General features: G+C 49.9%; 1 protein-coding gene across 1 annotated transcript in view; it reads left to right on the forward strand.

Moving 5' to 3' along the window:
• Window positions 1-13,878: 13,878 nt before the first annotated feature.
• Window positions 13,879-27,460, forward strand: part of LOC122376530 — a gene marked incomplete at its 3' end in the record, with an annotated part of 34,890 nt that continues 21,308 nt past the window's right edge. Inside the window, exon 1 of the mRNA XM_043356425.1 lies at window positions 13,879-14,014. Coding sequence (XP_043212360.1) covers window positions 13,942-14,014 — 73 coding nt within the window. The remainder of the gene's footprint in view (window positions 14,015-27,460) is intronic.

Consider the following 27,460-nt stretch of genomic DNA (forward strand, 5'->3'; position numbering starts at 1 on the left):
GCCAATCTGTTAGCAAACTGTCAAGTAGTTCCGTCAATAGTACTGCACCCGGCCGTCCGGCGGCGCCGCGCCGCCAGAGCCCCAGAGCGGTTACACGGTATACAGGCGAGGAGAGGGAGAGATGGAGGTGGGTGAGAGGAGAGGGAGGGAGGAGAGAGGAGGAGATGAAGTGGGAGGGAGAGGGAGAAGGAAAGGGAAGAGGGACCCAGGAGAGGGAGAGGGAGAGGAGAGGTAGCGAGAGAGATGGTTAAACGTTTTTTTTCTTTTGAAAAAGGTCAACTTGAGTGTTGACTCAGGTCAAGGTCAGATCAAGCCAATTACATTACAAAACTGGTCGATGCAATGCAGATCATACTGCACATCGTTAAATTATGCAGCTCATTGTCAGTATCTTGGTACTTTTCACAACCCTGCTTGATCAGGATTATTGACAAAAAAAAAAAACTTCGACGAGTCAGGCAACCACAGTGACGTCATATATGACATCACGCAAGATCAAAATGCTGCACCCGTTAGATCTTGCACAGAAAGTATGAAGTGGTGTTTCTTCTTTCGTGCCTGCAATCGCGAAAAAATAATCTGGTAGTGGCATCAAGCGCTCAGCCGAGGAGGGTAATTAGTGCTCGCCCCCCCCCCCCCCAGCGTTATCTTTTTTGCGAATGCTCGTAGCGCATAAGCTTAAGAGTGCTGAAAGCTGGCATAGCATACCTCAATTTTGATTCAATTCGGATCTTCTGACACCAACATAATTTCCAGGTCAGGTCAGGTCACTAGCCTATTACATCATAAGTGAACCTATGCACCGTCTTATAACCCGCGCGGGGCTGGGGTCTCCAGCCGAACGCGCGGGGCTGGGGGGGGGGGGGTAAATTTTACCCCCCCCCCCCTGTTATCTCCCGAACTAATGGTCCGATTTGGAAAATTCAAACGCCAATCGAAAGCTCTCATCACGAACTACTAAAAACATGTACTTAATTTAAAGTTTGAGGTCAAGGTCAAGGTCAGGTCAAGGGTACAAATTGCAAGTTTCTACAGTATCGGCCTTGCACCGTAGTTGCCGAAGAATGGAGTCATGGACTGAGACTGATCGCCCAAAACGTGTTCTTAGGCTACCAAGACAATATTCGTTGCATACAATATCATTCAGAGGTCAAGGTCAAGGTCAGGTCAGGTCAGGTCACCAAAAAACAAAATATAGAAAAAGGCATGTGCGACACATGTTTTATGGGTCATTTTACTCATAGAATTCAATAGGCACACTCAATAAGTGATATGAACCACCTCTGGATGAATTTCAGGTCGAGGTCAGGTCAAGGTCAGGTCAAGTGAGGTCAAATTTTGAAGTTGGTTGTTAAGGCCTAAAAAGGTGTCTATCTGATGCAGTTTTTCACGGCGAATCGAATGGTGCTATTTTTGTTTCCGTACGAGGTCTAGAACTTCCAAAAAAGTCATTTTTCAAAAATTTGTCGTGACGTCATAAAATTTTGAATAACTTCCACATTTTTGAACCGATTCTTCTAAAATTTGGTATGTAGGTGCACATAGACCCCTTCTCTGACATATATTCCGGTTTTTTCGATACACTCAAAATTTTTGATTTTATAATGATTTTCCCAAAAAAGTCAGTTTTTTCAAAAAATTTAGGCCACAATCCAAAATTTTCAAAAAACCGAGATAGCCATTTGATAGACAAAGTAAAATTACGTATAACCTTTTTTGTTACGTCTTGATTCCTTTAACAATAAAGATGTTAGCGGCGTTTGAACTTTTGCCGTTTTTGAGGCGAAAATGGCGAACATGACGTCACTAAAACGTCAATTTCTCAAACATTTTCCGACGGATTTCGCTCAAATTTTCAGGGAACGTGTCAAATTGATGTAAGAAAAGGAACTGAAAGTTTGGCGGCGCTGCGCGCCGCCGTTTTTGAGATATCGCAAAAATTCGCGAGGGGGGGGGGGGTAAAATTTACCCCCCCAGCCCCGCGCGGGATAATGTCGCATTTTGCATCACCCTCAGTGCCTGGGAATATTTTACAGGAAGAATAGATTTACAGGACTTCCGAGTAGTAGACTTTTAGTAGTCTTCCGAGTCCTCACAGCTTGTGTATCTCGGGTTATCCTGAAAGGCCATCTGAGATCAGGTCGATCAGGTAACCTCATTTGGCGCCAGAAATGATTTAAGACTATCTTGGACATATGTAATCGTAACTTCATAGTTCATACACTTCTTGCAAAATTCAATGCTCAGCTTTGACCTTGTTGATCTTGCGTAACGGCATGTAGGAAGTCAATCAATCAGTAAGTTATTTGTTAGCAATTATCGTTTACCTACATACATTGCGTTAGTGAAGCTTCAAAACCACCGACGGGCAACGGAAGAAAGACTTGCCAAACTGAATGATATACGGCATGACTTCCTTCCAATAAAATTTAATGACATGGAGGGCATAGCCCTGACTAACGCAATAGCCGTGAATAGTCAATAGCCCTGACTTATGCAACTGACATGAGGTCAGTTGCATAAGTTTACCTCATCGAAGCAAGCACAATAGCCGTTTTCACGAGGGCTATCCGACGAATGCACCTAATTTGACCAAATCTGCACCTAATCTCTTTTATAGCATATCTCTTTATCTTATGAGTTTATTTCAGTGTTTTAATCGATGATACTCTCTGATAATATGACAAAGCAGGCATAAAAGCAAATAGTGCAACCCTAGCTGATAGCTACTAAGAGACACGCTGAACCTAATTTGACCAAATCTGCACCTAACCTGCACCAGATGTGCACCAAATGTGTACTAGATGGCCGTCGTGAAAACGGCTAATATCATGCCACGCTCCAGAGCACGCAATCAGGATAGTGCAAGAACTGCATCTTTGCGATCTCTTTTGTCGAGGTCTTCCATCAAAACTCGAACCCATTTCTCAGGGCATCTGACCTGACCTGAGAGGTCACCGATTGACCTTAGAGTCTACCTAACATACTCGCTGCATCTTGTAACGGCGTATATGCCCGTTTTCTGTGGATATCTAGCCCATATAGAGGAGAAACGGCGAGGGGTGTTCCACCGTGCATCTCCCCCTTCGGTAAGTAGAAAACCTTTAGAGCCGGACAAAGGTAATGCTAGTTTCCCCGTTACCCCGCGTACCGACTTGTCACGCAAGCCAGCCTCGCAGCTTTGCATTCGTGGCTTGGGTACTAATAAGGCATAACGTAATCGCTGAACATACAGCAGGCTACAAGCACAAAGCACACAATGATCCATGTCAGTCATGTTATAAAGAGAATCTGCAAACATATTACATGTCATAATGAGAACATACAAACACATAAGCGGTCTTTATGAAGTACATATTTAGCCGTCTATTCAGGTCTAGGTTGGACATTCCACAAGACTTATGTGGACTGAGGGTCCACGACATTCAAGTGAGGGTGTTGGCGCACACATTCAGAGAAGACCTAATGCAAATGATTGTGTTTGGGTCTAAGCGCTTGAATGAGTGCGCTAGTAGGTAGGTACTTGTGCTGTTCAACTGTCGTATGCAATCATCAAATACTGTTTGTGCCTCTATTTGCAGAGATGAGCGTGCAAATGACTGAGTTTGACAAAATAGAGAAGGCAGCTTCCAGCAGCCATTATATAAACATTGGCATGTAAAATATGCACTGCAGTATGGTTACATTGATCACTGAAGACAGCAGGTAGACGCGTTTATCTCCAGTACGGTACGGATTGCCCCGGTAGGTATGGAGTAGCTCTGTGACCCGTCTGGCTGCGCCGCGTCTGGCACCGTCACCACACCTGGTGGCGCGGTGGGCAGAGCTGCCAACAGGCCCGACACACTGCCGGCTGCCAGTCCTCTGTCAGGCAGACATTACCCGCAGTGTCCAGCCGCCAGTTCCGCCACAATCAACTACTGAGATGACAATGTGCCACTGTTATAAAAGAATGATGCACCTGTTCAAATGTTGATTTTTATTACAAATCGTGTCACATTAAGCCTTAGCTAAGCTAAAGCACTAAATAAATTCCGCATAGGCTCAAGCTGGTTTCACGCGTGCCAGTCGCGCGTTTCTGGTCTGGCGCGTTTGGTTTGTGCTTTTCGTTCTCGCTGCGCTCATCAGGGCGCCATTCAGTCGGGAGGCCGCTGTGCTGTGCTGTGCGGACGGTTTGATCCCCGCGGCCGAGGTGGCGGCGCCCTTCCCCTCCCCCTCCCCCGGCCGACCCGCCCCGCCCCGATCTCGGTCAGTCACGCCCGGCGCGGCCGGCACGCGGCCCCGGCTCCGGCCCGGGCACTGGGTCGCGCGTGCCAGGAATGTCGACTGCGTGCCGGCGCGCTCCCGCGCAAACCGCGCCGCCGCCGGCAATTAGCGCGGCTCGGTGCGGCGACAATGACGTCTGATGTGCAAACAAACAGTGCACGGGCGGTAATGGGAGCCGGCGGCCGGTATTTGTTTTACAGGATGAGCCGGTGTCGCACTGGGACGCCGAGGGGCGACATTGGCCGCGGGAGACTCTCAAAGACACACTCTGGCCGCGGGAGACTCTCAGAGACACACTGTGGCCGCGGGAGACGGAACATGTCTCAGAGACGCAGAGATTGGCCGCGGGAGACGGAGCATGTCACAGAAACACAGGCCTGACTGCGGGAGACGGGACAGCGCTTACGGAGACAGGAGACATTTTCCTTGAGGAGACGGAAGGAGAACAGCAATCGGCCGACACAATGCCGACAGGCAGTCAGTCGGGTGCCAGTCAGCTCACCAGTGGGAAACTCAACTTCTGTGTGATCTGTGCTCTGTCTGGTCTGTTATTCAGTGGTCTGGTTCATGTCCGATCTGTATCCGGCTGTGGTCTGTGTCCGGTCTGTGTACGGTCTGTGGCCGGTCTGTGGCCGGTCTGTGGCCGGTCTGTGTCCGGTCTGTGTCCGGTCTGTGGCCAGTCTGCGTTCTGTGGTCTGTCCCCGGTCGGTCGGTCGCTCTGTCTGTGTCCGGTGTGTGTCCGGTCGGTGTCGGGTATGTGGTGTGTTTCTGTGTCCGGTCTGTGTCGAATATTATTTGGTGTGTTTCTGTGTCTGTGGTCGGTGCTCTATGGTCTGTGCCCGGTCGGCCGCTCTGTCCCTGTGTCCGGTCTGTGGTATGTGTTCTGTGGTCTGTGTTCTGTGGTCTGTGGTCTATGTTCTATGGTCGGTGTCCGGTCGGCCGTTCTGTCCCTGTGCCCGGTCTGTGGTCTGTGTTCTATGGTCGGTGTCCGGTCGGCCGCTCGGTCTCTGTGCCCGCTCGGTGCGGCGCGCCACTCACCCCTGTCGGGCGGCCAGTCGGCCTGAGGTCGTCGCTTCTCCTCGTGCACCGGCCCGGTGTCGGCGCCGCTGTCGTGGCGGCTGCGCTTCCGGCCGCTGCGGCCCGGCCTGCCCTGCTGGTTGCCCATGCCGGCCGGCTGCCGGCGCGCGCCCCGTCCGCCCCGCTGGCGGCTGGCGCAGCTCGCACGCTCTCACTGCAGACGGCCGGTGGCCGGGCACACCTCACTGCCCTGCAGACCGGCACCGCTGACCTGCCGCGGAGCCCGAGCCCGCGCCGCCCCCTCGCGGCAGCCGCCGACGACTGGCGCGCCACAGGAGCGCTGCCAACCGGCGCGGCGCGGCGGCCGAAATATTTGGCTCCGCTGACGATATGTGAAGTTCCCTCCGTAGGCTATTTAAAGTGGTCCCGACCCCGGCGCGGTCGGCGCCACAGCAGGGGACACATTGCCCTGCGCTCGCCGACGGGGCTGGAATGACGGTCCGGTGCCCTCGATAGCCGCGGGGTCGCGTCGGACGGATAGTGATATGGGACCGGTACCCTCTGTAGCCGGGGTCGGCCGGTGATATGGGACCGGTGCCCTCTGTGTGTTTGTGGGGGGATACAGTCCCGGTGCCCTCGGGGGGGGGGGGGGAGGAGGCTGGTGATACGTGTAGCCCCGTGTCGTCTGTGGCGGGGTCGGACGGAAGGATTCTATGCATGCGCTCGGCATTCGGAAAACGTTATCCTTTAGAGATTGTCGGTCGGAAAATTAGGCATTGATGACAACTTACGTTCGGTATGCCTCGTTTAGGGAAGAATCATTCGCGGATTAATATCCTTCACATGAGAGCTCGGCATCACGGATGTCATCCCTGGACGGTCTCAATAATTTGACTTACTTTTGATTTTTGCTCTTGCAAACACCTTAGTTATTCATAAAATTGCATCACACGCAATATGTCATCACATCTTATAATTTATCTTCAAAAAATCAAAAATAAAAGCCTTTCGATCACTACTATCAAAATACCCACCCACCTCTAACACTAAAAACATCCAGCCAGAGAGAATCAGGTCCGCTGATTCTCCCCAGGGAAGAATAATTGTCGGGGATAATTTTTGTTGTCGCGATACCGAACGTGATCCCCCATAATTCTCGCTGATTCCGGATAACTCTCCCTGAATATCCGGATGCCGAACGCACGCTATGTAGTGCCTACTGCCTGTGAACACTATTCTGAAGGCGGCCTGCGGTCTGCAGCTGATTGAATGAAGGCGAGATTGGTTAGAATTCTGCGCTTGAAAATGAATGCTTGATGAATGAATCGTGTTCATTTTTAGGGCCGGCATCCTTCATTGGGCACTTCGACCTTCCGCTGTGAAATGTATTTGATAAGTTGCTATTATTTATTAAACCCGTTCTTTCTTATGTATATTTGCCAGCCTTTTTTATTTGTATGTGACCAATGGCGAATGATGTAAAACCGATTTACCGCTGTTTGCATTATATCTGACTCGTAGGTATCGGATACACTGCCCCTGAATCCGCGGCCTGCTTGGGGAGGAGGGGGGGGGGGGCTAGGGGACGCTTATCGCCCCAGTTTTTCCGCCGCACTACATATATATGTCTCCAAAATATTGTGCGATGCTGAGGTTCTAAAGTGTTATGCATAAACGTCAAAAATAATGATGATAAATGAAATAAAAAATAACAAGAATTAACCCTCGCACGACCAGGCCATTTCTCATAACACGAACGACCAGGGGGGGGGGGGGTTGTTACGACCCCCCCCCCTGGCGTTTCGAAACGGAAGGTCGTAGAGCTTAGCGGAAAAAAACCAACGGATTGCTCTCAACGAGATCTCGCGATTGGTGGTATATTGTTTGGTCCTAGGTCAACATTTGACCTACTTTTGACCGGTCGAAGGTCAAATTTTCGGAAAAATAGACTTTTTTCAACTTTCGGCGGCGATTGCGGCAAAACGGTTGAAGATATCGACTTGAAACCTTCACTATCGTGTTCCTTGATCAATTCTCTATCGTTTGGTATGTATTTCGTTTCCCTAGCTCTACAAATGGCGCGTTGGGAGCGCCGGAAGTCGGCAAGGTCACAGTCGGCGGCAGAAATTCGAAAAATCAAAATTTAAATTTTTGAAATCTGATTGTATTTTTGGATTTGGGAGGTCCATTTGCTCCCTATAGAAGCTAATATTGCTGCATATTCCCATTGAGGTGACAAGAATTAGCAAAATAGTGGTTCGGGCGCTTTTCAAAAATAGTACCGGACGCTGTTCCTCTTGTGACGTCATAGCTCCGTGACCTGACCTGACCCGGTCAAATTTCTTATACCATATGATAGCCAATACTTGCCCCAACATGCATGGGAAGTTTCATCACGATCCATCAACCGATGTCCGTACCACCGGCAGGAAACCTCGGGCGTTGGCACTCAGTTTGTGAAAATCCGGCCGGAGGCTGTACCTCTTATGACGTCATAACTCCGTGACCTGACATGACCCGATCAATTTTTTTCGGCAAAAGATGCGCAAAGGTTGCCCCAGAGGGTATTGAAAATTTCAGCCCGCTACGACAAGCCGTTTAGCGTGCACTTCGAAAAAACCTCAGGGGGGGGGTTGATACAACCCCCCCCCCCCCCTAGGCGTTCTAGGGTTAACGTAAAAAATAGAAGAAAGCAAAAATAAAAAATAGTATAATAACCCGCGTACCGACGGGGGTCTGCGCCAACTTCGCACCGACGGGGGGGGGGCGGATGACCACCCCCCCCTGAGATCTCAAGAACGAAGCAAGATAGCGACAAGCGGTAAACGGCATCGGATACGTACCGTCAAGATCTACAATTTTTTACTAATCATTTTCAGGTCAGGTCAAAGATGACGTCACAGGGGTCAAAAAGTCAAAATGGCGGCGCTAGATATGGAGAGAGTTTTTCTCGAATAACTTTCGAATTAGTCAAGATAGGAACAAACTAAGGGCATCATCGTGATCCTCTCGTCAATCCGCATCGAATGATATATATATATATATATATATATATATATATATATATATATATATATATATATATATATATATATATATATATATATATATATATATATATATATATATATATATATATATATTGACCTCGAAAGGTCAAGGTCAAAGGTTGACCTCAGGTCACGTGACCTCGAGGTCATCATGTATATCATTTGATGCGTCTTGACGAGCTGAACACAATGAGACCATCCACGCGGCTGTATCTTGTTCCTGTACGGAGTTATTGGCCAAAAACCTTTGGTGACCTTTGATGACGTCACATGACCTCACAGCTGCCCAACAGCAAAACAGACCTCAAGGTAGTGAAGGTTGATCGTATATGAAGTCATGTATGGTATATGGGGCCATTCCGACCCGTTTTAGTGGTAAAAAAGGGAGTTGATTTTCCCCCATTGACTTATAATGGGGAGGTCGCGAAATTGACCTGACCTTAGGTCACCGATATCAAAATTCCGAGATATACAAATTGTAGCTACTAGTGCCCTAAAAACATCCTGCGGTTTTCAAAGGTTTCTGACATCTACTGTACATCTGGCACGGTGACAATGTTGCAAAAAAGTGACTTGAGGTTGGGTCATCCAAAGTGACCTGGTGACCTGACCTTAAAAGGCAGGAGGTTCAAACTTGCACACCATGTGTAAAATTGATAAGGAAATAGTCGTACCAAATTTCGCGGCGCTACGCGCCGCGGTTTTCCCGCTATTTGTGAAAAACCTCAGGGGGGGAGGTGGATATCCGCCCCCCGTCGGTGCGCGTGATGATATGTCATAAAACATATAGATATCATGAAATAAAATAAATGAGATAAAAAATGAAATAAGGTGAAAAAATACTGACCAAGCCGGTAAGGAATATCGTCTTAGCTTTTAAATGGTATGTGTTAAAGCAGACGGTGCGAAAAAATATAAACGCGCGTTTTTACAGCCTGGTATAGGATGTTGCGGAGAAACGCCTGCAAGGTCACTATATCCCGCCCCGCTAACAGTTTATGTGAACGGTAGCATGTTCTTGCCCCTTGGTCTTGCCTTCAATGCGCACATTTCTTAACCCGGCCGGGCCCGGGGGGTAATCCCAACCACCGCAGCCCGGGGGGGGGCGTTTTTCGCCCCCCCCCTGTCTAACTCCGTAAATAAGGGAGCTACGGAAACAAAAGCGATACCAAACGAAAGGTCCTTACGAGACAATTCTAATGCACCTAAAATTTTTGACCTCAGGTCAATTTTCAAGGTCAGAGGTCAAGGTCAAAGGCCAAAACCGGCACAAGTGTAGTGATCTCAAAGTAAGCCTTCTAGAGGACGGCAGGCTGCATCAAACCGGCAAAATTGGGTGTCAAACGAAAGAAGAGAATCTGAGGATTCTGAAAATGTGCTCCAAATCAAAGGTCAAGGTCAAGGTCACGCTCAAAATTGACCTCAAACTTGGCACTTTTTCGCACATCTTGCGTGCTAACTTCCAAGATGTTTTGAAATGTTTTGAGGCTTATCAGTTCCCTATTTGTGGTTCATCTTACCATACAAGGCTGCTCAAAGGTCAAGGTCACAGAAGAGTATCCCTGTTAGAGGCTATTTCACTGATTCAAGTTAGTAATAATAAATAAGACAATTTTGCCATCCGGAAGCTCTAAATGAAGGCTTAGAAGAAAATAGATGCCAGATTCGTGATCAGCGGGTACAAATCCATCATAAACGACCTTTCATGTGTCAAGGTCAACCAGAGGTCATTCGAGGTCACATGAGGTCAACATGAAACTTGACCTTTTCCGAACAAAATATATATCATTCGACGCGGCTTGACAAGGCGAATGCGATGGTACCACTGCCGTAGCTCTAGGACCATTTTTGTCGAAGTTATTTGCGAAAAACTAAAACCACATTTCGGGGTCGTTGACCTGACCTCTGACCTCAGGTCACCAAAACTATTTTTCTATTTTTCTTTAGGTTAAACGCTACACAGCTGTGCTCGTAATTTGTCTTTATCTCTAAAACTCTATTTTTAGCAGCTATTTGAAGTTTGCGTCTGTGACGCCGAAGTTTGCCGTGCAGGGGTCTAGAAAAATGGACCTTGTGACGTCATCAAGGGGGCTAGGTCCAAATTTTTTACTTCAGAAGATGTCAAATTGATGGGAGAAAAGGTACTGAAAGTTTCGCTTTCCTATCCCTAAGCGTTCGGGAGTTATCGCAAATATTCGCCAGGGGGGGGGCGAAAAACGCCCCCCCCGGGCCCGCGAGGGTTAATGGCCATATATGCAATATGCATGCTGATTCCACCTATCTCATGCTGTTGATGACAAATCCATCCTAATTCGGCAGTGCTTCCTCGGAGATGGAACATCTTTGAACAAGGTAGGTAGTTACGTTATGATCTAGTTAGTGGGAATCCTAAGGATATCTGACATGCAGAAGTAATCCTAGACACTTACTCAAATAACGTTCTCGAAGGAGCCTCCCACTGGACCAGAAGTTCATGGAACTCTGACAAAGTCCAAGCTCAGCAAACACCAATATCCTCAGATGAATGACGCAAATGCCAATGACGCCAGCACAATGCAAATTGCAACACTCGACTGCCATCCTCCGGCAAAAGTCCGCGAATTTCGCTTATACATGGGCGGGATGGCATGACGCTACCACTGAAATGTTTTGCGATCAATTTTACATTGGAGCATCCGATGTGAATTTAAACGTCACATGATTTCTGCAAGTTCACGTGGATGTGACAAAAGGTAAATACACCGTGAAAAATGACTATTAGGTACTGTTATCTGTGGTGACTATACCGATACGTAAGCTGACACATATGATGGTATGTCATTTATGTACTAACAAGAGGCTGGTGATCTGATCATAATGTATCTGGCCGGGAAGGGGCATTTTGCGACATATTCTATATAGCTAAGCTCCTGGGCCACGCAGCGGAGAACAGTAAGCAGTGTTCTAGGTGTTATCACATTTAATAAAAAAGCATATCTAGCCATTTTTAGGTCAAGTCAAAGACCAAGCTATACCTATCCTACCCGAGTCAACCAAAGTTTCCACTTTCCATATCAATAAATTTTTCCGATGGAGTGAACTAACCCTATTAGTGGCAGGCGGCGGTTGTTTTCATCCACCCCTCCGGTTTTCTAGAAATATCTGATGTCTCTGACACGGCTGGAGCTAAGATGATGAAATTGCCTGACTTTTCCTATATCTCCTGTAACTAAACTGGGCATATTCCCTGAAAATTTCAAGTTGATAACTGCAAAAGGGGTGGTTCCAGCCCAGGTCATCGGAAATCGGGAGGTCCTATTCGTAAAGTGAGTGTTTAGGGTGAACATCACGATGCTGATGCATTATAGGTAACTGTGTGCACCAGTTTTGTGAACAGCGACTGAAACATGTCGGCATGTGATAGCATATACACACTGATTGTGCATCTTCCTTTAATACGTGTTTCCTATAATAGGCGGATTTAGCCGGCATCCAAAAAGGGGGCTCATTTCCATATGCATTAGCCGTTTTCACGACGGCCAGCTGGTACACATTGTAATATAACAGAACCAACCGCCCATCTGCTTTAGTGACAGTACAAAGAAAACCCCAATTCATGTATTTTGTGCATCCCCAGCTTCAATGACCTTTATCCGCCTATGATTTTTCCAAATGCTCATTTTTATTATATATGTAAATTTCTGGCTCATTCTGCAACAATCGGCAAAAGTTATTTCAAAATTGGTCCAGAAACCTAGCCGTGGTAAGGAGTTAAAATGTCCTCAATTTGCAGTTTTTACCCCCTACGAGTCTACGATCCCCATTTTGCATTTTTTGAATTCTCATTTTTGAAATATGTTGATCACTTTGAGTGGAATCGAATGTCGTTTGAATTTTGAAAATCGGCTCATTAATTCTCAAGTTATCAAGGGGGTCAACTCAACAGTCCCCCTTTCACTAATAGGGGTAGCCAGGAGCCTGCCACTAATAGGGTCGAATAACAGATCGAATTTTAAGCAACTTTGTTACGAGACTCATATGCTCATTCATACTAGAGCCCCTCCCCCCCCCCTCCGAGCGCACGCCTGGCGACTCTCTCGACCACGTTAAAACATCCGGCGTGCGGCTGGGGCGCGGCGCCGACGGCCGCACTGTGCGCTGTCCGTCGGCGGCGCGCCCCTGCTGGCGTAAAAATAGCCGCCCTGTGCGGGCCCCGCGGCCAGCGGGAGAACCACGTGACGGCAGAGCAGAGGAGCCGCGAGAGAGAGAGAGGGAGCGAGAGGTAGGGCATTTTCTTGTAACTGAAACAAACAACGAATGAAAATGCAAAAAAAAAACTTACCGAGTTTTAGGAGTTGTAATGAAGTGGCAATGCTCAAATCTCGAGGAATTTGTGTGATAGTGAACACCGGTGAGGTATCTTTTTGTCATTGGTAAACCACGGATCAAGCCACGGATTCAGCATCCGATTTACAGCTGATCGCTACCCAGCAAGGCTCAAATTCGGGTAGCGAGATGTTGCGACTGAAAAATGAAAGGAAATTGCAAGACAATTACATTTTGAACTGCTATCTAAAACGGGAAGTTTATGGAATGGAAATGGGCAATTCTGTTGGCTGCGGATGCGTGAGGTTGCAGTGACACCGTTCCATACTGGTAACTATTTGTTATGCATGCACCACTTTTGAGCCATCACCGCGGAGAGGAGTCCTCGTCTCGCGGCTGCACTGGTCCGCCGCGCTGCTGGCACGGTGCCAGCCCTTTGCTGCTCGGTTTGGCACGTCCACGCCGTCCCTGTGTCACCGCCTCCCTCCCCTTCCCCTCCCCTCCCCCGCCGCCAGCCGCGGGGTCAGCGGGCGGCCGGCGCGACCCTTCAGCCGGCCAATCAGAGGCCAGCTGGGGTCAGGGGGCACGCGGTGCCGGACGGTGACCGCGCGCTGTTCGTGCGGTCCGGCGCTACACACAAAATAATTGAAACACGGACGACACTTGTCATGCAGGCCTTTACATGTGCCAATAAGTTCCCGTTAAATGCAGACTTTTTGGTGAAGTTGCGTAACTATAGGGATAAAATGATGCATTCAAGCGGTTTCCTTTGACCCACGGCCCACTGCGGCGCTAATCCTGCGGCCCGTCGCGGTTGTCCGCAGTCCTAACCAATGACAGGAGAGTCAGGTGACCGCCGCCCCGCCGCCGGCTGTCGGGGGGGGGGGGGGGGGCTCGAGGTCGTCTATTCGTGCGGCCGTAGGTAAGTGCCTCTCCTGTTGACCTGGGACATGGGCCGGCGACTGTCATTGTTTGACAATGGCAGTGCCAATTCAATTATATTTGGCAACTGCACCAAGCTACCGATTTAAAGTTTGTTAACTCAATTTTGTGTCGGCCGTTGTTCGGTCAATTTGCCGAGCTGCGAGCTGTCGCCGCGCTCTCAGCTGAGTGTGTCGGTGCCCCTGGCGGAGGGCGGCTCAGCCGCTGGTGCCGGCGCCGCCCACAGAGGACTCTGGCCTCCGGGGCCGGTTCGATCGCCGGCGCGTCGATACCGTCGGCAGTGCGTCGGTGCCGACGATGCGGTCAGGGTGCGGGTCGCGCGGCGAGCGCTGGTGCTGAGACGGGTGCGGCGGCGGCTGAGATGGGTGCGGTGCCGCGCCGGCCGCTGGCCACCTTCGGCTGTCTGTGTCTGCTGCTGCCGGCGCTGGTGGCAGGTCAGTCCGCTGCCCCGCGCAGCCCTCCCCACTCCCCGGCAAACCCAGCTACGGGAGTCCTGAGGAGCTCCCGATCGCCCCGGATGTACTGCCTTATTAATCGCTCCATTGTACGCTCATTTAGCTACCAGAAGTTCCTATTGAATAGCAGTGCTACTTAGCACGGAAAGTCATCATGAGATACGGTTCTCGATTAATATCGGCTCCTGCACTGTACTTATTCAGTCATCTTTTGACATGCTGTGTCCCTATGTCCTTGGCATCTCTCTTTTTTTGCCCTCGCTTCTTTCTTATACCGGTTGAGAATGACTCGTTCCTCGACGGGCTCCCTGGCACAGTTTCACGTCCTGTATCGAGAAGGGAGCTACAGGAGCCGCTCTTCCCTCCGTCCTGTCCTGTACCGAGTTGAGAGCTGGGCCAGCTACCCCCCCCCCCCCCCACCTATCCTGTACCGACCTGAGTGTTGGGACTGGGGTGGGGTCAGTTCCCCTTAACCCTCACCATCCCCTGCACAGCTGTCCGATCCGAGCAGAGCCACAATTCACATAGACACAGGAACACCTCTCTCTCTCCCTCTCCCCCCTCTCTCTCTCTCTCTCTCTCTCTCTCTCTCTCTCTCTCTACCAGCTCGGTCCTTAACAGCTACTACTGCAGCTACTGACTGATGCTATAGGGACCACACAAGGTCATAAGGGGCAGCTTACCCCCTTTCCCAATGCCCAACCGAGCAGAGGGTCGGTAGAGGGTCAAAGGGTCAATGGTGAGGCAGTCGCCCCTCCCCCCCCCCCCGTCACGTCAGGGTGGCTCCTGGTCTCCATACTCGGAGCGCCACCCCTCGCTACGACAAATGACGCGTGCTCGGTGCACTCGAGCATTGATCGTTATTCTGATACACTTTTGAAATCAGTTCACCTGGCAACTGTAATCTTCCTGTTTGAAGATGCGTACTCGGACTTCCGCTCCCATTTCTAGCCTAGCCAGCCAAATACCCTAAGACCTAACCAGTGCTCCGATCGCTGTATAAAGTATCTGTGTTATGTGCTGTGCACTGGCGGATCCAGGGGGGGGGGGGGGCCACCGGGGCCATGCCCCCCCCCCAAAAGCCTGAAAGGGGGGGCCAACATATCTTTTGGCCCCCCCCCCCAAAAACGCTTGAAGAAAAATTAATGTGAGATGGTTGCGTAGTAGATACCTACTAGAATCAGCAGCGTGATTCAATAGCGTAGAGAAAGTCAGGGGTGCGGGAACTACTTTCAGACTGGGGGGGGGGGGCACACCATAATAGAGATCAACCTGGGGTCCCCCCAAATCTAGTTTCTCACCGGTTTTAGGCCACTTATTTTTCATCTCTTGGCTTTTTCAACAAAAAAAGAAAACATTTGCAAAAAGGGCGGTATTCCGTCTGAAAGTTGTGGTGGCACCGCCCCCCACTGGTGGATTCAGGGAGGGGGCACCGGGGCCATGGCCCCCCAAAAGCCTGAAAGGGGGGCCAACATATCTTTTGGCCCCCCTCCGAAAACGCTTGAAGAAAAATTAATGTGAGAAGGTTGCGTAGTAGATACCTAAAAGTTAGAATCACCGGCGTGATTCAATAGCGTAGAGAAACTCAGGGGTGCGGGAACTACTTTCAGACTGGGGGGGGGGGGGGGGCACACCATAATAGAGATCAACCTAGGGTCTCCCCAAATATAGTTTTCTCACCGGTGGTTTTAGGCCACTTATTTTTCATCCCTTAGCTTTTTTCAACAAAAAAAGAAAACATTTGCAAAAAAATGGGGTATCCCGTCTGAAAGTTGTGGGGGCACCGCCCCCACGGCCCCATAGTTGGGGGGTGGGCAAGCTGTCCCCACTGCCCCGGTTCCCGTGCCTATGGAGAAACCACCGGGTTTACTAGCTTCCTTCATAAAGTGTCGTCATGTCTTGTCGTCACCCGAGAAGGTCTTATTGCATACATATCGATTGAACTGTCAAGTTAACAAACTTGCTCTGGCAGCCTGACCTGACATGACCCGGCAATTTTTCATTCACGGAATATGCGCAATAATTTTTTTAGGAACACTCACTGAGTTGGCGTTGAAAAGCTTGTTTTGTTTGGTAATTGTACAAGAAGCATATCAGGGACCTTTTTGTCCCTTCCCGTGAAACGGTAAAAGACTTATTTCGGTCAGAGCTCAGGCCAATCTCTAAGGGGTCAGTCGGGTCACTTATTTCTTAAAAGGGTCCTTACGGCATCCAAGGACCAATTCCGGCTTTTGAGTGCACCACATCAGCATTTGATGCTGCGACAGATGGTGAAATATGAATATATGTTACAGGCCGTATGAAAATTGTCCGTTTGCAAACGGCCTGGCCCAGTAGGGCATATGAAACAGCCTGAAAACACCGGCCGTTTGCAAACCATGACCTGAAATATCAGACCGTTTGAAAACGGCCTAGTTAGTTTCGGCCTAGCGGATCCAGGGGGGCCACGGGGTCATGCCCCCAAGCCTGAAAGGGGGCAACATGTATTTTGGCCCCCAAAAACACTTAAAGGAAATAGTTCACTTTCCTGAAATTAGTATTTTGCTATGCATTTATGTTTTTTATGCTCAAAACGATCAGAAAATAAAACCAAACGTTTTTGTAAAAAGGATTATTTTCTATATTTTAGTATAAGAAGAACTATATTCTATATAAAATAATGTTTGACGCGGAAGCTTATTACGCGTTGACCAATCATATTGCGTAGGACAAACCCATCGGCTGTAAGCAGCATTCTGATTGGCTGACGATGACGTGACTGCATTCCTCAGCAAGGCACGCATTCCTCTGCAAGGCACTCTTTTCGGAACGAAAAATGGAATATCTTCGTCTAGGGTGATCGTTGGACCGTAAAAGCTTCTGATTTGTGCTAGTCTCAGCGCAAGCAACAAAACTGCTATTCCAGTTCCAAACCCCATGTTAAAAGTGAACTATTTCCTTTAACCCGCGCCCTGCTGGGGGGGGGGGTGTTTGAACACCCCCCTTGTGGTTTTTAGCGAATATCTCAAAAACGGCGGCGCGGAGCGCCGCCGTTTTTGGTACACCTTATCATACATCAATTCTACACATGTTGTAAAAAGTTCAGACCAAGGTCATTCAAGGTCAGGTCACCAGGTCACTTGAAGTGACCTCACCTCATAAAAACTTTCAATGTCTGTCATAGCTACACCGAGAGACCGATCGCTTTGAAACTTTCAGCGATTGCTAAAGGCAATAGCATGTACAAAATGTATATCTCAGAATTTTGATATCGATGACCTAAGGTCAGGTCAATTTTGCGACCTCGCCATTATAAGCCAATGGGAGAAAATTGAAATGCGCCTCTTTTGGATGCAAGACATTATAAACACTCCCAAACACTGAATTACAAGTGGTTTAGACACACTGAACATGAAAATGGTGTCCGTGACCCCTGTTTATGCCCTGAGGTCATCTTAGGTCACGAATGGTATCTAACAGTTTTTCGCAAATAACTTTTGATAGAGGCATGCTAGAGCGATGAAAACGCCTTAGATGTGTTCAGCTCGACGATACGGATCGACTGATATGCAACATGACCCTTTCCGGTCAGGTCATGACCTTGACCTGAGGTCAAATTTTCAAGTTGACCTTTCAAGGTCAAGTTATAGTTCATTCGATGCGTCTTGACGAGAGGAACACGATGCCGGTAAAAGTAAGCTCGTACAAGCCTTGGGTCAAAAGTTATTGCAGAAAAACTGTTTTCGAAAAAATCGTCTATTTTTGCAGTTTTTGTCCCCTGGAGGCAAAACCGTTGACGTTAGGTCAAATCTGAGAGAATTAATCAGAAAGGGCGTTAATAGGGCTATCGAATGCGCTTTTCCGCGGCGCTGTAGCTCTATTGGTTCCCGAGTTATGCGTTGGCTTCTTGGAAGTTTTCGACATTCGACCTGGAAATCGGCGAAATTTTGCCTTCAATGACCTCTGGTGACCTGACCTTTGACCTGACCAAAAAATTGACCGAAGTGATTTCGTCATTATTTTTGACGCTCTTTCGAACGCCGCCTTCCGCGTATCGCTACGGGGCCCAGGAGCCGAGTTACAAGCGGGGGGTGTTCAAACACTCCCCCCCCCCAGCAGGGCGTGGAAATCCAGGACCCCCAGCAGGGCGCGGGTTAAGAAATATGAATGTGAGAAAGTAGCGTAGTAGGTAGAAACTACCGTATCATTAAAAATATGTGAGTTTGAGTGTTGGTATCGTCTTCACCCAAGAAGTTCTTATTGCATACTTTACCTCTCGATCGACCCATGAAGTTATCGTGTAAGTTATCATGAATCCGATCGCGACGAAACTTTAGCACCCTCATGTTGACAAAGTCTGAAAATTTCATGACCCTGACCCAAGTGACCTTTGACCTGTGGCCTATTTCTCGAGACTATCTGTGCGTTCGGAGAGCATGGAATATTCACCGTCCCCTGGAATATTCCCCGTGCCGCGTTCGGAGGCGTATCTCTCTGAACGGCCAATCTCCGGGAATGTTCCGCGCGCATGGAGTATTCCACGGATTCCACGTGGAATGTGCCTCTCCGAACGCACCATATGTTTGGCTATGTTTGAGGCCATGTTTGGCCGGAATCGCGATTCCGCGTATGTCGGCTCACATTATCCGCTCGTTTACAGTCTTTTCGTGGTTTAAAACGCTCAAACATGTGAAATGATGTTGGTCCCAACCATTGTGGTAGGTGTCAATGTCACCTTAGGGTCAAGTCAGGTCATTGACCTTTGATGACCTCGGTGCACTTTTCCGAGTTTAACATGTTTCTAGGATAGTTTCGTTTAGCTGATTTTGAATTTAGCATTTAGCAACCATTTGAACATTTACGAAGTAGTTTTGATGCCTTCGTATCATGTTACGTAGCTGCCAGTGGTAGTCGGACACCTGCTACACGGACGCCCATAAGTACTGGTTGACCTGGTTGACCTGACCTGGCCTGCCCCGACATGGCCTAAAGGCATGAAGACATCATCTATGATCCAAACTAACATGAAATTCGTGATCAGCACAAAAAAAATCTATTACAGCCTTACTTTAGGAGGTTCTGACAGGCCCTGATTTTCCCGTCTTTTGGGTCTGTGACCTGACCTGGGCGGTGTTTCACGGCACGCTGCCAGCGCTGTTGGCACTTTTGGTTTCCATGGAGACATCAACTAGCCTATACCTACAACACTACCGAAGGTTGACCTTAGCTCGCGGAATGCGCTAGCAGCGGCTGGCAGCGCGACCGTGAAACACCGCCCTGGAAGGTCAACCAATGACCAAGGACCTTAAAATCGGGTATCATCGGCTTCCTCTCGTCACTGACAGGCAACACACTCGTTTTTTCCGCGAGCTCTAGCTTGATCAGGGGCCGAACGGCAGAGAGGTTCAACCGACACCTCCCAGCCCGCGAAGGCTGCGCCAAGCACCGACCCGGAGCGGTGGTCGACAAAAGCAATTTGAAGTGTTTTCAAAGTAATATTAACCCGCGCGGGGCTGGGGGGGGTAAATTTTACCCCCCCCCCCTCGCGAATTTTTGCGATATCTCAAAAACGGCGGCGCGCAGCGCCGCCAAACTTTCAGTACCTTTTCTTACATCAATTTGACACGTTCCCTGGAAATTTGAGCGAAATCCGTCGGAAAATATTTGAGATATTGACGTTTTAGTGACGTCATGTTCGCCATTTTCGCCTCAAAAACGGCAAAAGTTCAAACGCCGCTAACATCTTCATTTGTAAAGGAATCAAGACGTAACAAAAAAGGTTATACGTAATTTTCCTTTGTCTATCAAATGGCTGTCTCGGTTTTTTGAAAATTTTGGATTTGGGCCTAAATTTTTTCAAAAAACTGACTTTTTTGGGAAAATCATTATAAAATCCAAAATTTGAGTCTATCGAAAAAACCGGAATATATGTCAGAGAAGTGGTCTATGTGCACCTACATACCAAATTTTAGAAGAATCGGTTCAAAAATGTGGGAGTTATTCAAAATTTTATGACGTCACGACACACAATTTTTTTGAAAAATGACTTTTTTGGCAGTTCTAGACCTCGTACGGAAACAAAAATAGCACCATTCGATTTGCCGTGAAAAACTGCATCAGATAGACACCTTTTTAGGCCTTAACAACCAACTTCAAAATTTGACCTCACTTGACCTGACCTTGACCTGACCTTGACCTGAAATTCATCCAGAGGTGGTCCATATCACTTATTGAGTGTGCCTATTGAATTCTATGAGTAAAATGACCCATAAAGCATGTGTCGCACATGCCCTTTTCTATATTTTGTTTTTTGGTGACCTGACCTGACCTGACCTGACCTTGACCTTGACCTCTGAATGATATTGTATGCAACGAATATTGTCTTGGTAGCCTAAGAGCACGTTTTGGGCGATCAGTCTCAGTCCATGACTCCATTCTTCGGCAACTACGGTGCAAGGCCGATACTGTAGAAACTTGCAATTTGTACCCTTGACCTGACCTTGACCTTGACCTCAAACTTTAAATTAAGTACATGTTTTTAGTAGTTCGTGATGAGAGCTTTCCATTGGCGTTTGAATTTTCCAAATCGGACCATCAGTTCGGGAGATAACAGGGGGGTAAAATTTACCCCCCCCCCAGCCCCGCGCGTTCGGCTGGAGACCCCAGCCCCGCGCGGGTTAAGGCACGGGTTGAGTGGGCTACCATTACTCTATTTTTTTTCAGTTTAAAAAAAAATTATCGTTTCAGGGCTGTGACGAAAAATAAGTGGCCTAAATCCGATGAGAAAACAGGATTTGGGGGTACCCTAGGTTTGGCTCCTTGCACGAGTTGGCCCCCCCCCCCCAAAACGCAAGTCTGGATCCGCCAGTGGTGCTGTGCCTTATCTGTTTGTAAGACCATCACCGCCTCTGACTTTGCGCGGTTGGACAGTGGCACCACCTTACCCCATGAGCATTCCTAGTAGGAATGTCAATTACGGAAAATCGGAATACCGATACCAAACCAAATACCAACCAAAACCGTGGAGAAATACCGAAACCAAACCAACTTGGGAACATGAGGAAAATACCAACTTTTTACCGATTTCTTAGCCTCTTAAACATTAGCGAGGGTTCATGATACCAACAAAATACCAAATACCGAGTTGGTATCGGTTTGGTATCGGTATACCAAAAAGTTGGTATCCGATTGACATCTCTAATTCCTACATTATCCCTTGCATAATCCCATTCATCCATCCATGGCTGACTGGCCGCGGTCGGTCACCCGCAGCCACCATCCAACCGTACAACACTGACCTGTCACCCACCACAGACCACCGGTCACCACCGGCTGATCACCCACAGACCAACTGGTCACCACCGGCCGATCACCCACAGCCGATCACCGACAGCCGGTCACCCACCACTGACCGGTCACCCACCACCGACCGGTCACCACCGACCGGTCACCCACCACAGACTGGTCATCCACCACTGACTGGTCACCCATCACAGACCGGTCACCCACAGCCACCACTGAACGGTCACTACTGACTGGTCACCACTGACCGGTCACCGCGCCTCCACTGACCGGTCACCCGCGGCCGGTCACCGCGCCACAGCCGACGGCCGGTCTCGCGTCTCGCGCTGCAGCCGAGCGCCGCGCCGGCCGCTCCGACCAGTCAGTGCAGCCGGCCAGCCCGCCGGCGATCAATACGTAGTAAAGAATCTGTTTAGGGTCAGCCAGTGCCGCCGGCAGCGCGCCTACGACCGGACACTGGTGCGTGCCGCGTCGGCCGGCGACGGCCGCCGCGGCGGGTCGGCGCCGCACGCTGGGGTCACAGGGGTCACGGGGTCAAACAGGCAGGTCACAGGGGTCACAGGGTCAGTCTGGAGGGTCATGGAGTTTGCCGGGGTGCGCTGGCCCGGTAGTTGGTAGGTCGTGGCCCGTGCTGTCGTGCAAAGGCAAAAACTACTATGTGAGGTCAGACTCTGACCTCACACGGTAGTTTGCCTTTGCACAGCAGCGTGTGTCCAGCGTCAATGCCCGTACGGTCGCGGGCTACGGGCGCCTGGCGCCGTCGACGGTCCGTTCACCAAATCGGAATGAGCGGCGCCCTCGATAGGTGTCGAGCCAATTCAGATGAAGAAATGACGACCATCGCATTGATTTGAGTGATGGCTACGTAAACATAAATACAGTCATATTATTGTACTTACATATCAACGACCAAAGTATAGGTAATTTGGTGTCTCCGAATATTTTGTTGTCCTTCACCCTTATCACCCTTTTCACCTTTTTTCTCGTGATCAATGAGAAGTACTGTTGGTGTATTGATATAGTTTACTGTGCAGCAAATGCTGAAACATTCCTTTTAACCCGCGCCCCGTTGGGCTCTGCCGAGCAACGCGCCCTGTTGGGGGGGGGGGGGGGCATTTTGGCACTCCCTAAGATCTCGAGAACCACGAAACCTAGCGACAAGCGGCAACCGGTGTTGGATAGCCCTATCAGGGAACTACCTTGTGACCCAATTTAATTGACCTAGGTAAAACCGATGACGTCACAGGTCAGGTCAAAGGTCCAATTTTCACCGTTTACAGGCATTTCAAGAAATGCGTTGTAAAATCGAGTAAAATGCATTTCATTGCAAATCATCTATAGGGAAATGTTCGTCAAACACATATTTTGCTATTTGAGGTCACTGATACCAGGTCAGGTCACAGAGGTCAGGTCACGGGGGGTCACAATATGAAAGTGTCGTGTGATACATGTTTTATGGTCCATTTTACATGACAAATGCGATTATGTGGGTCAGGCAGCCTTCGGGGCCAGCTTAGGTCACGTTTTGGTCAAGGTCAGGTCAAGGTCAGGTCAATGTCAGGTCAAATTAGGTCAAATTTCAAAGTTAATATTTTTGCATAAAATAGGTATCGAATCGATGCAGCTCGTCACGGGGAGTTCAATGGTGGTCTTTGTTTTGCCGTACGTGGTCTAGAATCGCTAAACATTTGGTTCAAAAATTTGACGTCATCATTTTTGAACAGTTTTTTCGCTATAACTTGGCCAAAAAACGAGATATCGATCTAAAATTTGGTATGTATATAGAAGAGCCCAGGGACTATCACATATATTCCGGTTTTTTCGAAATTAGGAAAATTTAGATTTTTTTAGTTTTTCTAAAAAAAATCATTTTTTGATTTTTTTGGTGTCAAAAACCCAAAATTTTGAAAATCCGAGATGATAGTTTTGTAGCGCCTTTTTTTGTCTACTAGACCATATAAAGAACTTTGAAATTGCTTGATAACTGTAGATTTGGTGAGCGTTTCCAGATTACATATTTTTTGCTCATTTTTGCTCAAACATGACCTCAGTTTGACCTTAATAACTCCTGACCTAAGGTGACCTAAGACTTGAAATTTGGTGTGAAGGTGTCAAATTGATTGTGCGCCGCCCGTTTTCTTGCTATTCAGGAAAAACCACAGGGGGGGCCAAAATGCCCCCCCCCCCCCAACGGGGCGAGGGTTAACGTAGGTATACCCAACTAAAAGACTACTAAAAAGACTTCTGCCGACATCGCCTCCGGTGGCACTACAGGCCTTCCACCGACGACGAGTGTGTTGTGTGGACATTTGACATATGCATGTATATTGTCTGTGGGTATACACGTATGCGTTGATGCTGGTGTGAGTGGGCGTTGGTGGGTGTGGAATGTGGATGGTACGAAATTTTACTGTCCCTGTCTATTTTCGGCGCCGTTTTCTAATTGGTGTGCCGGCCTATTTCTCGTTTAATCACGCCATTTGGGAGCTGCAGGACGGGCCATTTGATTCGGAGTCGGAGGCTGACTGATGAGCCCGCCGCGATCGAGGATGATTGGAAATCGAGGGGCGAGGAGCAGCAGATCTGTGCGCAGATAAACCCAATCGCTGAGCGGCGGCTTCATAGCGCCACGAGGACACTGCACTATAACTGGCAGCAGGGCGCACACTAGGGCTGCGTTTGGACAGCCCGTTTCGTTTTTTCCTCATCGGGGAGTACCTATTCCTCGGACCGTTCGGCCAGGCTTTCCAGGCATGACTGCTTTCTCCAATGTTGGGTACCTAACCTAAGGGCGGCAGAGCCCCGCGCGGGCCTGCTCGACCACCGGCGACCGGCGACTCCGGTCGGCGAGCGGCGTCGACGTGCATCAATTGCTGAGCACCAGCGGCCGAGCACCAGCCCACTGCAGTCGAGCACCAGCGGCCTATACCCACCGGGGCACCATGACCGCGGGTCGGCGCGGCGGCTGAAACCATGGACTGACGGCTGGGACCAGAGGGTCGGCGGCTGGGACCATAGGGCCGGGAGCTGGAACGATGGGTCGGGAGCTGGGACCAGAGGGAACCAGAGGCTTCTGGAACCAGAGGCTACTGGAACCAGAGGGCCGGGACTGGAACGATGGGTCGTTAACTGGGACCAGAGGGACGGGGCAGGGACCAGAGGGTCGGGAGCTGGAACTGCAGAGGGTCGGCGGCTGGGACCAGAGGGCGGCCGGGAGCTGGAACGATGGGTCGGGAGCTGGGACCAGAGGGAACCAGAGGCTACTGGAACCAGAGGGCCGGGGCTGGAACGATGGGTCGGGGCTGGGACCAGAGAGAGAGCCAGAGACTACTGGAACCAAGGGTCGGCGGCTGGGACCAGAGGGAACCAGAGGCTTCCTGAACCAGAGGCTACTGGAACCAGAGGGCCGGGGCTGGAACCAAAGACCGGTGGGAGTATGGGGACGCTGAGCGTGTCCCGGTGTGTCAGATGTTGTCGGTGCTAGTGTCCCGGTGTGTCAGCTGTTTGTCGGTGCTAGTGTCCCGGTGTGTCAGCTGTTTGTTGGCGGGTGTGTCCTGACATCGTGTGAGCTGTTTGTCGTGGGCCTGTCCTGTGAGCTGTTTGTTGATGGGTCTGTTCTGTGAACTGTTTGTCAGTGGGTGTGTCCCGGTGTGTGAGCTGTTTGTTGGTGAGCTGTTTGTCGGTGGGTATGTCCTATGAACTGTTTATCAGTGGGTGTGTCCCGCCGTGGGTGGGCTGTTTGTCGATTGAGTTGTGTGTGTGCGTCGCTGCATGCGATCTGCAGCTATCCCGCGGCACACTGCACAATGCAATTGCACATGCATGTGTATGTGTAATAACAGTGGATGAAGTGTGCTACTTACCTGCGAGTGCGAAAGCCTTGCGTGATTATCACGCCAGCTATGCGGCGAAAAATTACATCAGCCTTCCACAGAAGACAAGCCGAATAATGATAAACAGAGTCGGGCATCGGTATGCAGTTGAAAACAAATGAATAGGCTGAGATAGCGTTATGTAAACTTTCAATTATAAAAACAATACATCCAATATCCACAGGAACAAGTTTCGTTACGTTCTCAATGGATTTAACATAGCCATGCGTGCAAATCATCAGTTCACTCATACTGCGCGAAATCAAATAAGGGCATGCCAGGGACTAGTCGGCTGTGCCTTTTTCCTCCTTCGGCTCAGTCCTCTTGCTCTTCTCCCGCCATGACTCCAACATGAGACCATCTTCAGAAAGGACGCCCCATCGACGCAGAGACACACGGACCTATAGACACACACACACACACGCCGACAGACAGACAGACAGACAGACAGACAGACAGACAGACAGACAGACAGGCAGGCCACTCCGTGATCCGCCGGCAGGCTCTGATTAGCGCCGGGAAGGCCATCCGCCTCGCCACAGCAACAATCGATAGCCGAGCTGCTCCGACACGAGACGGCCGACCGACCGGCCGACCGCTGCTGCTCCGGCGGCCGACCGACACGGGCCTGCATAGCCGACGGACGCTGCTGCCACGACGGAGACCATCGCTGGTCTATGCTGACATGGTCGATATGGTCTCTGCTGCCATGGTTGAGATGGTCTCTGCTGTCATGGTCGATATGGTCTCTGCTGTCATGGATGAGATGGTCACTCTCTGGTCTCTGCTGTCATGGTTGGAGAATTGGTCTCTGCTGCCATCTGCTAGTTGAGGTAGTCGCTGCTAGTTAGCTTCCCTGTCGTCCATCGCTCCGTTTTCTGGTGGGGCTCACCTTCCGCCCAGTCCTTCCTCCTCTCGGGGTGGTCGCCTCCTGTAGGGGGGGGGGGAGGGGGTGTAGTCCGGATTGGCGGTCCGATTTGGCGCGTCTCCCCACGGCTCGGCCGGGCGGTGAACAGAGAGGCGGCATTAATCGCTCTGATATGCTGAGCTATCAGAGGCACACAGGCGACGTTTTGTCTCCGTGCCAACGATACCATGACATCATGTTCCGAGCTGCCATATCTCCGGTGAAGCTGCCATATCGCAGCCGGCGCCATTGGGCTTGTTCACGGTGCCGTGGGCAAAGGAAATCGGCTGTAATACATAACGTCATGGACGCATTAGGGGACTGCGAGATATTGAGTGTCGTGACCACTTAGGTGATCCCCCCAGTGGGTCGAACAAAGTGCCCATTGTACCCAGGTGCGTGTTCACCGGCTCTTGGAACGTTGATACAACTGGGACGACACTGGTCACGCCGAATATGAAAATGTCGATGATTGTTTCGGGCGCTGACACTTTAGGAGCAGATGGATCCTGCATTTATGCACAGTTGTATGTCCGATTGGCCGCCATGCGCGTATTTCAGAACCAGAGCTGGTAACCGCTAGCTCCAGGCTAGTCAAATGCTGGTTCATTTCCTCAGGAGGAAACCCCTAGTGAAGTGATGCATAGTTAAGATTTGTAGCGATTAGCTTAGCGACTCACTTGCCACTTGTGTACAATGCCTGCTAAGTGACTGGAGGACTAGCATTCCTTCCGAGCAAGGCTAACACTCAACAGCACTGGATTTTATGCTTCTAATGTGGATGTGAACTTATGAATGAATGCTGACGATTTTCCGGTTCCTTGCGGTATCCACCTACTTGATAGTGGATACCGAATGATAAACAGGCTTATAATCTAAAAGAATAGCCCATCATCCCTTAATGTAGTAGTGCGTTCATCGTATTTGTGCTATGGCCATTACACCAGGAAATGATGACTCTCATCAGCCCAGAATCGTTTGAATGTCCGGCCGAACAGACGGCCCACGGACAGACAGACGGCCCACGGACAGACGGCCCACGGACAGACGGTCCACGGTCAGACGGCCCGCGGACAGACAGACGGTCCACGGACAGACGACCCACGGACAGACAGACGGCCCACGGACAGACGGCCCACGGACAGACGGCCCACGGACAGACCACCCACGGACAGACGGCCCACGGACAGACGGCCCACGGACAGACGGCCCACGGACAGACGGCCCACGGACAGACGGCCCACGGACAGACGGACCATGAACAGACGGCCCATGGACACTGGACACTGGACAGACGCCCCACGGACAGACGGACCACGGACGGACAGACGGCACACGGACAGACGGCCCACGGACAGATGGACC

The sequence above is a fragment of the Amphibalanus amphitrite genome, unplaced genomic scaffold (genome assembly GCF_019059575.1).
Source record: "Amphibalanus amphitrite isolate SeventyFive unplaced genomic scaffold, NRLGWU_Aamphi_draft 002187F_arrow, whole genome shotgun sequence".
Classification (NCBI taxonomy): Eukaryota; Metazoa; Arthropoda; class Thecostraca; order Balanomorpha; family Balanidae; genus Amphibalanus; species Amphibalanus amphitrite.